This window comes from Hydra vulgaris, chromosome 10 (genome assembly GCF_038396675.1).
Source record: "Hydra vulgaris chromosome 10, alternate assembly HydraT2T_AEP".
NCBI lineage: Eukaryota > Metazoa > Cnidaria > Hydrozoa > Anthoathecata > Hydridae > Hydra > Hydra vulgaris.
The window spans coordinates 41,564,508-41,574,325 of record NC_088929.1 but is presented as its reverse complement, the minus strand read 5'-3'; the positions used below and the strand labels follow the sequence as shown (position 1 = coordinate 41,574,325).

The 9,818-nt window shown below is 30.4% G+C and overlaps 1 protein-coding gene across 1 annotated transcript; it reads left to right on the top strand.

Moving 5' to 3' along the window:
• The first annotated feature begins 1,649 nt into the window (after positions 1-1,649).
• LOC136086356 (protein FAM200C-like) lies at positions 1,650-8,453 on the top strand. Its single transcript, XM_065808650.1, has 4 exons — positions 1,650-1,899; positions 2,007-2,240; positions 2,401-2,761; positions 8,180-8,453. The coding sequence occupies exons 1-4, from the start codon at positions 1,650-1,652 to the stop codon at positions 8,451-8,453; spliced, it is 1,119 nt and encodes a 372-aa protein (XP_065664722.1).
• Positions 8,454-9,818: the final 1,365 nt, after the last annotated feature.

The following is a 9,818-nucleotide window of genomic DNA, read 5'->3' as shown; positions in this document are numbered from 1 at the left end:
TAAAAACTTTAAACAGTTTAAACAGTTTAAAGTTGAAAGAAGTTATGATGTGAATTTCTCGTGCAACTCGTTAATAAAATTAATAACTTTTTTATATAAGCTATTTGACGCTTAGTGGCATGGCACTGAAAAAGATATGTTGTGTAACAATCAACATAATGTTTTGAAACCGCTAACTAAAAATCCACGATATTTATACACATATCGCGTAAAAATAATAAAAACAACTATAGTAACAAGTAATTATAAAGATCAGTGGTTTTTAAATCTACCCATATATTTAAAAAAAAATTAAGTTTGCATTGCATTTCTGATTTTCGATTTCAAATCGATGGTCTACAGCAGTCCGGAAAAACAACAACTTCACACGGTTTTATTATAAACTTTGTGTATATTTTCACTTTGAAAAATTAAAATGGTTACGGTTTCTTTTAATTTTGAAGCATTGATTTTATTTGATTTAATAATATATTAAATATGTATTAGGTTCAGTTATAGCAGGTGACATAAGATTAAACAGAATAAAGAACATTTTGCATTAAAATCTAGAATTTTAAGTAATTTTTAACCTCTCTGACTTCCCGTATTTTTTATCTGCAAAATCTTTCCGAATAGTAATAATAAGAAATTTAAAACCTTTTTAGGTTTTTTTTTTTAGGTTTATGTAAAAGAAAGGAAATGCTTTTGTTTTGAAATACTCGCCCTTTGTTAATAGCTGGTCTATATGGATTTTTTTTAGCCAAAATATGATATCATTGTCTTGTCATTTTGTAAATATTTTTTACATTTTCTGTTATTGCAAAGCAATGTCACAAATGTTGTTGAATAATTGGATTAAGGAACGCGGAGTTAACTTGTCTGTTATGCCAGTACCTAAAGATCCAATTTGTTCAAAATCAATCTCTCCAGTTTAATCAGTTAGTCAGGTTGAGCCATCTAATTCTCTGGAAATAAAAAGTCCTGTTGAACCAAGATTTTTACATTCAAAAAAAAAATTGGTTACAAGATTATCCATGACTTAGCTACAGCTCTTCACTACAGCTCTTCTGACTTAGCTACAGCTCTTCTGACTTAGCTACAGCTCTTCTGCTTGTGGTGGTTACTTTCGTACACGTATTTTATTTGCCCAAAAAAGTGACCATGTTTTAAAAAAAATAAGAAGTTGATTACACAACCGTTCCATCAGTTACAACATGCTAAAGGAAAATGTTGCCTCCTTGGTTTACATATAGCGACTAAATACCACATCAAAGCACTTGAAAAAAAAATCCTTTTTTAGACAGCAATGAAAAATCCAAATAGGCTATAAGGATCATAAGTATGCAAAATTAGAGGAAAAAGCTCGAAAAAATGCATTAGCAAAACTGAAGTCTCAAAAGAGCAAACAACAGCAGACATTTTCAATTGTTCAAGAACATGGAAATAGAGCAACTGAAGCAGCATATAAAATTGCTCTCATTCTTGGCAAAGGGGGAAAACCATATAGTGATATTGAAACCTTGAAGGCTTGCCTCATTGAAGCAGTGTCAAGTATGGATCCAGATAAAGTGGATAAGTATAAGCAGCTTCCGCTTTCTCGGTGAACAATTACGGACCGTCAACATGAGCTTGCTACAAATAGTTCTGAGCAATTAATCTCAATATGTCAAATGGAGGACGCCTATTATTCAATTGCTTTAGATGAGTCCACTGATGTAACTGATTCTGCCCAACTTCTGTTATTTATTCGGTTTATAACTGCAGACTTCAAAAGTTATGAAGAGTTGTTTGCTTTAGAAACATTAAAAGGAAAAACACGAGGCTGTGATATATTTGCTGCTTTCAAAGAAAAAATTTGTCAGGCTCAACTTCAGTTAAAAAATCTAGTCAGCATTTGTTCTGATGGAGCTCGTTCTATGCGTAGAAAAAATGAACGGTTCATTGCTTCCTGAAAAAAGAATTGCCTGATGCAGATTGTCTGATTACATTTCATTGTGTTCTTCATCAGCTAAGTCTTTGTGCAAAAGCTGCTACTTTAGATGACACGTTAAAAAAAGTTATAGGGATTGTAAATTATATACAGGCAAATTCTTCACGCCATCGACTGTTTCGAAACCTTCTGCAATCGGATGAAGAAGTATATTCTGCGGATCTTCCTTACTATTCCAAAGTTCGTTGGCTGTCACAAGGATTAGTACTGCAAAAATTGCTTGAGCTTCGAAAAGTAATTGAGGAGTTTTTTACAAGTCAAAAGGAGATCTGTAAGCTTTTTAATCCAGAACTTTGTAGAGATGTTGCGATCTAATGGCAAAGTATAACATGCTGAATAGTTTATTGCAAGGTAAAGCTCAATGAAAAGTTAACCTATGAAATGCGGCAACAGATTCAGGCATTCAAGAAAAAAACTTGTTTTTCTCAAAGATGTTATTTCTAAGTCAAATTTATCAACAGAACATTTTCCAGAGCTCACAAAAATTATTCTTGAACAAAAAAATGAGAAAAGCTTGGAAAATAATGATATATCAAAATATGAAACAGTCCTGGATTCTTTGATTCCAGAATTTAATGACAGGTTTAAAGACTTTGAAGAACATAATGAAACACTGAAACTAGCTTTTCAGCCTCATCTTGTTGAACTTTCAATAGCTCCAGAATATTTACAGATGGAATTGATTGAGCTTTCTGAGGACAGTATCCTAAAATCTCTCTTTGACAACAAGAAGGATCCATTGGAAATTTGGAAAACTGCAGTTGAGTATCCAAAACTCCATCAAATTGCCAGGTGTCTTCTGAGCTGCTTTGGTACAACCTACTGCTGTGAATCTACGTTTTCACACATTAAATTTATCAAGTCGTGTTTAAGGTCACCATTGACCGATGAGCATCTGGAATTCCAACTGAAGCTTAAAACTACGAAGATAGAGCCAAATATTCAAGTTCTGGTTCAAAAGAAACGGAATCTGAAAAGTCATTGAAAACTTTTGTGATACATGATACATTAAGAAATATTGTGATACAAGATGCTTTAAGAAATATAACATTTGTACGAGTACTATACACCAAATTTGCATATTTATTAGTGCGGCCATTTTTTTAAGGGTCATACGGTCCCCAAGCTCAGAAAGGTTCCCCACCCCTGACTTATACAGTTGGCTCAAAACAAAATTTGGAAAGGAAGACCTTTATTGAAGGTAAGAATTTTTTTGATTTATTATTGTTGTTTGGAGAATATTGAAAACTCTTTTTAAATCGATAGTTTGAAAGCATTTGGAAAGCAAAAGGCATGCATAAAATTTTTTTTGATTTTAAATAAAATCATAATTTCACTAATAGTCTGAAAAAAATGAATTGTAATAACAGTAAGTCTAAAACCATTTACATAAATTTAAGGTTAAATTTACTTTCAAAATAATCATAAACGTATTTAAGAGATACACTCTTTTTTCTGAAATAATCTGACAAGGTCTATCTTAAAAAATAAAATGATTTTCATTCTGATAAGATCTAGTATCTACTTCCATGTCGTCGATATAAACCAATTCTATTATTTTTTGTATTTTTTTTTTTTTTTTTTTTTGTTAATGATTTTTGGTTTGGTCGAAAAATAAAAATAAATTGTTTTAAACGATACTTCTTTGGTAATGTAATAAAGCAAAGTTAATTGCTATTAACATCACTTAATTTTTTTTTTACCTCAATAATAAAAACAATTGTTTTACATTTTTGTAATTAAAACCTTATTACATTTTATGACTTTTTTCGTGTCAGATAGTTAGACCTTCAAAGATCTCTACCTACTAAGTTGTTCTACAAAAAGAACATCTACTAAAAAGTGGAACTAATTTTCCGATAACCTACTGAGGCTTAAATTTTTTTCAACCGATTATCGTCTTTTTTATTTTCAACCGATTTATGACGTTTTTGTTTTCAACCGATTTATTTTTCGACCTATTTTATAGATTTTCTTTTTCGACCGATTTGCGATAAATTAATTTTCAATTGATCATCTGGTCTGTGTTTTTAATGTTGTTGTTTTTTACTATGAATTTTTTTTTTTTTAAATTAACAATCTATAGGTTTATCAAGCATTCGTTGAACCCTATACCTCCCGATTCTGAAGACAGCGCTTCAACCACTGCGCCAAGGCTGATCATATTTGACTCGTATTCAAATCAATAACAATATATGCAAAATGCATACCGGAAAGACATAGTTAACAAATTGAATATACAGTAGGTTGAATATTCAGTAGGTTGAAAATTCAGTAGGTCAAAAATACAGTAGGCCAACGATCTAGTAGGTTGGAAAATTAGTAGTACATGTTTTAATAATGTGTAAATATTAAAATCAAAAATTTTCGGTTGAAAATTAAAAACGTCATAATCTACGATATACGAAATTTCAAAATTAGGTTGAGTTATAGGCCACCATTTTTTTTGGCTTCTGTCTTCTGGCGCTTCTATTATCTTGGCGCCCGGAGCATGTATGCCCCTTCTTTTCAGGGTGTGTGTGTGTGTAATAAAGTTTTTATTTTATTTTAACTATAACTATACTTTGAAATCTTTATATTCAAAATCTTGGTGGACTTCCGAGTTAAGCAGGAGCAAAAGAGTTTTTACATTTCATTTGAAGAAATGGCGTGAGATGGGTTTCGAAAAAGATTTAAGCTCGCTCACTTTTAATCGATATTGAATGGCACGTAAAAATTTCCGCAACGCTGTCAAAAAAGCTCAAAATTGTAATCTTTCTGAGAAATACACAAAAATCGAGAAGCTAAAAAAATACCAATCCAAGAAACTTCTGGAATACCTTCAGATACATAAAGTCTGATATAAACTCAAAACTATTTACTATAAATAATATAAAGGACAAGGAATCAATCACTAAAGAATTTGCCGATAGTTTCGAAAAACGTCTAAATACCAAAGCAATGACGCATAACGCTTCGAATTTTCAAGTTCCACCTTGTACCAAATTTGGTATGGTAATAATATCAGATGAAAATATTAAAACGGCTATCTCTCGCCTAAAATTAAATAAGATAAAAGATGCGTTTGGAATCTCTGCAGAACATTTAAAATATGCACGTTGCAATGCCCTAACAGAGCGGCTAAGGAAATTCTTTTACTTTATTATTAACCCCGGTTAAGCCCCAAAATCGATGTCTACATCATTTATTATACCTTTTGCTAAATCTTATTAAAAGTTGTTAACTGATCCAAATAGCTACCGTGGCGTTAGCATCATTCCAATTTTTACATAACTAATAGAATATCTTATTTTAATTATCTGTCCAGAGACAAAAGTTACTTCTCCTCTTCAATTCGGTTTTACGAAAAACAGTTCAACCTTACATGCTGAATTTATTATAAGGGAAACGATAAAACATTACAACAACAACAACTCACCTGAGTATCTCTGTTCCCAAGATGCTGAAAAAGCGTTTGACAGCTGTAGCTGGGACATGCTATTTAGGAAACTATACGACAATAAAAAATTACTGCTTTATATTATTATTACTATATTATCATTGTACCATGAAAGCAGTGCTTCTGTCACTTATCTAGGATGCAAATCATATCCATTTTATCTAACACAAGGAGTGAGACAAGGATCGATTCTGTTTCCTTACCAGTATAATATATACACTCAAAGCCTACTTGAAACCATACAAAATGAAAGTATCGTAGGGACATGGAAATTACCCAGGTGTTGCAGCATACGCTGATGACATCATACTTTTTATTTCTACCCTGTCTGGAATTAAAAAGCTTATAGCAGCTTTTAATATATACACTTACGCAAATTGTATAAATTTGAATACTAATAAGACTGAGCTCTTGTTCACCGGAATAAAAAAAAATTGCAACAAAACTGAATGATAAACTTAATCATCTATGGTTTTTATAGAATACTAAAAGCTCTTCTTTTGCTTGACTTAATTGTTCAAATATTTATTATAAAACATTAAAATTCAGGGCAATAATTCAAACTCTTATTCAGTCTGGAGTCCGCTTTGCTCATCCAAGCTCTATCGTCCAGCTATATAAAACATTGGCGGTTCTGGTACTTACGCATGGTCTTAAACTTTGCAATTATAACCAAACCGCTAAGCACCCTTTTCTAGATGATGTCAAAGGCTTATGCAATCAAAATGAACTAAATCTAGAGAACTTAATGCATAACAAAAAAGTAAAATTTATTGTGTTAAAAAATAATTCCTAAAAAAGATCTTTAAGGAAGATAATCATTTAAGCTATGCAATTGAATTCTGGAACTCATTGGAGTAAAGAAAAAACCTTCAAAGATATTCTTGAAGTAAATATTCCAAGATAAACTTATTTCTTTTCAAAAATGTAGCTTTATAATAGTTTACCTTGTATATACAGTGGGTGATTAATAAATATAAATATAAATATATATCGCAAAGTATAAAACAACTATATAACAAAGTATAGAACAACCATGTAACAAAGTATAGAACAATTATATCACAAAATTTTTGAAGAAGAGGTGGGCATCATGCCCCAAAATACCATATTTTTTGATTAAAATTGTTCGTTCCACTTTCATTAATCTTTTTTGCGCTTTTAAAAACTTTGTTTTCTTCTTTTTTTATACTTATCCGTTTATAATTTACTTGTTATTTTTTTTTTCAAAAACTTGCAATACAATGCAATGCCACTTCATTAACAACACATTCGTAAATTTAAGCTTGCCATAATTTAGAGCTATAAATAAATGAGGAATTTTATCAAATCAGTGGTGACGTCACAAATTTCTCACTACTTTATCTTTAAATGTCACAAAATTTATTAGCCCACGTACTTTAGAATGAACTCATAATTTAACGGTATAAAAATTTATTTTAAGAGTGATGAACGCGCGTGGGTACTTTATGCAAAAACTTTGAGTGAGTGACATACCCTGTAAAAGTCATATTTAATATGACCAAAAAAATCTGCTGTTGCCTTTTTGAGGAGACAAAGTATACTCTTTGATATCGAAAACATAAAAAATTTAAATCTACTGACATCCAAGCCGGAAATTTCACTTGAACTTAATGAATAAAATTACTGCATTTTTAAATATTTGACGAATGTATATGTGCCTCCATCATCAAATACATCAGTTTTTAGTATATAATGAATAAAATAAACGTTGTAGCTAATTTAAAATTAGGTAATTTGTTTTTTGTAAACATTTCACAAACATTTATTAATGCTGAGTTGAAATACGAAATATAAATAGATATAAAATATGAGCATTTAAAAAATGACAACAAAATACCAGCAAATGTGCTAAATTATCATTTTTGACATTTTTTCTGGAAAACAGCTCTGTCTTCAGATTAACCCATAATGTGATATGTGTATGGTATAAATTGTTGAGAATTTCTATCTAAAAATAAAAAATGTCTACAAAAGCCAATACACATGATGAATTTCGCGAATGTGTGTGCTTTCTTTGCATGAAGAACCAAAAAGACGTCACCAAAAACTGATAGACTTTCAAAAAACAAGAGTATTTCAGACCATTGGTTAACACATAGACTTCACCGATGCAAGAACACCTCTTGAAATATGGATGAAGTGTAGATTTATTTCAAGCAATAATGGCAAAGGTGACAAAGGCACTCCTTTTCTGGCTCCAGAAGATTTCGAGTCTATCACAATCAAACCACTGTCAAGGAAAGTCTTGCAGGTGACTGCCTCATTTTCAGCATTGGAAGACTCCAGCTAAATCAGCCTCATCCATTGCAAGCTGCCAGTCAAACCAGCACTTCCACAGACTCATCCACACCACCTTTATCGGAAAACGTCTGTCTGAACGACAAGGTAAAAAAGTATCATTTTTTAAAAGAAAATAGGTACATGGCTATATATTTTTATTAATTTAGGTTTATTTCTGCACCAGCCACCACATCCAGAAACCTTGACTACAGCTGGTCTTGTGCAAGTGCAATTAAGTACTGGCTTATCAAATTCAAAAATAAGACAGCTGGCCTGTATCAAGTTGGTGCAAGCAGAGTTCTTGAGCCTTACTTTTGCCAAAAGTTTGCTGACATAAGCAAAAACCTTGATGATGTTTTCACCAATTCCTCAATAATATCCTTTTTAAAAAACCGATACAGAAGCTGCCGCAAGACAAGTTGTGCATTGTATTGATATAAAGGAACTTTGTTCAAAGATTGTTTCAGCGAGGAAAGTTTCTGCCAACCACTCTGTGAAACTTGGCCTGGATGGAGGTTGCGACTTGCATCAAGGACTTTTGCTATTACGCGTTTGCTTTTGGTTGCATTTGTTGAAGATGTTGGCGAAACTTACTTGATTGTTAAAAAACTGTTTAATCATTCAAGTAAACAAGCTTATTATACCATTCAACGTAATGCCATTCAATGTAATGCTTTAATGCCAGCAAATATTATACCATTCAATGTAATGCCATCGCAAATGGCGGAAGCGTTTATTTAACGGTGAAAAAGAAAAAAAGAGTAAAGGAAAGGCGAAGGAAATTTTTTTGAAGAATAAAAAAGATTAGTTAAAAATAAAGTAAAATAAGCAAATTATTGAAAGGTATAAACAAATTAAAAGATTGAAGAATAATAAAACACGAAAATGAATAAAAGAATTAAAGAATAAACAGATTTAATAAAATAAAAACAAAACAAAAAAATTAAAAGCTAAGTACTAATTTACAAGAAAAAAGTTCGAAAATAGTTCGAAATAATATTAAAAAGAACTGATTAAAACGTAAAAATAAATCGTAAAAAGAATCGTAAAAAAAAATAAATCGTAAAAAAAATAAAACTGATTAAAACGTAAAAATATTTTTTTTTTTTTACGGCAAAAATTACAAAAGATTATTTTATTTTGTATAAGTTTTTGTTTGCATTTTTGTTTTGTAGTTTTTGCTATCATTTTGTAGTTTTTGTGTTAGTCTTTTTGTTTGTGTAAAGTTTGTTATTATTTGTGCGTTTGTTGCTAGTTATTTTTATTGTTGCTCACTGTTTTTCTATTTTACTAAATTTTCTTCACCTTTCTTTTTTCGCTATAAATAACAAAAGAATGTTTTTATTTTTTAATTTAATTTTGTTTTGTAGAAGTTCTTGTGTTTGCATTTTCGTTTTGTAGTTTTTGTTTTCATATTGTAGTTTTTGTGTTTTGCCTTTTCATTTGTGTAAAGTTTGTTTTTATTTGTGTTGTTTTGCTAATTATTTTCATTTTTGTTTGCTGTTGTTATTGAGTGTTTTTGTTTGCTGTTGTTATTGAGTGTTTTTGTTTACTGTTGTTATTGAGTGTTTTTGTTTGCTGTTGTTATTGAGTGTTTTTGTTTGCTGTTGTTATTGAGTGTTTTTGTTTGCTGTTGTTATTGAGTGTTTTTGTTTGCTGTTGTTATTGAGTGTTTTTGTTTGCTGTTGTTATTGAGTGTTTTTTATATTTTTTTGTCTTATTATTTAACTTATTATAGCTTCATCGTTATTATTATAATTATTTTTTAAGTAATTTAGTTTACGCATGCTATTATTTATTATTATTGCTGTTAATTTTTTTTTTGTTTTGTTTATTTTATTTAGGTGTCACTCCAATGGCTAGTTTTTAACTATATGAGTGACACCTAACCTAGTTTTGTTAAATTATAAAAAACTGGTAATTTTTCAATTTTTAGTAGAATAAATAAATTTAAAAAAAAAAATAAAAAATAAAAAAATAAACGCGGAGGTGGTGTACTTTTAACAATTGAACTTTTAACCAATAGTTCTAAAAACATACTTATGAGTTGCTGTTATCGCCCACCAACTGGCCATATTGAAAGTTTTAATGCATTAATGCGTAATC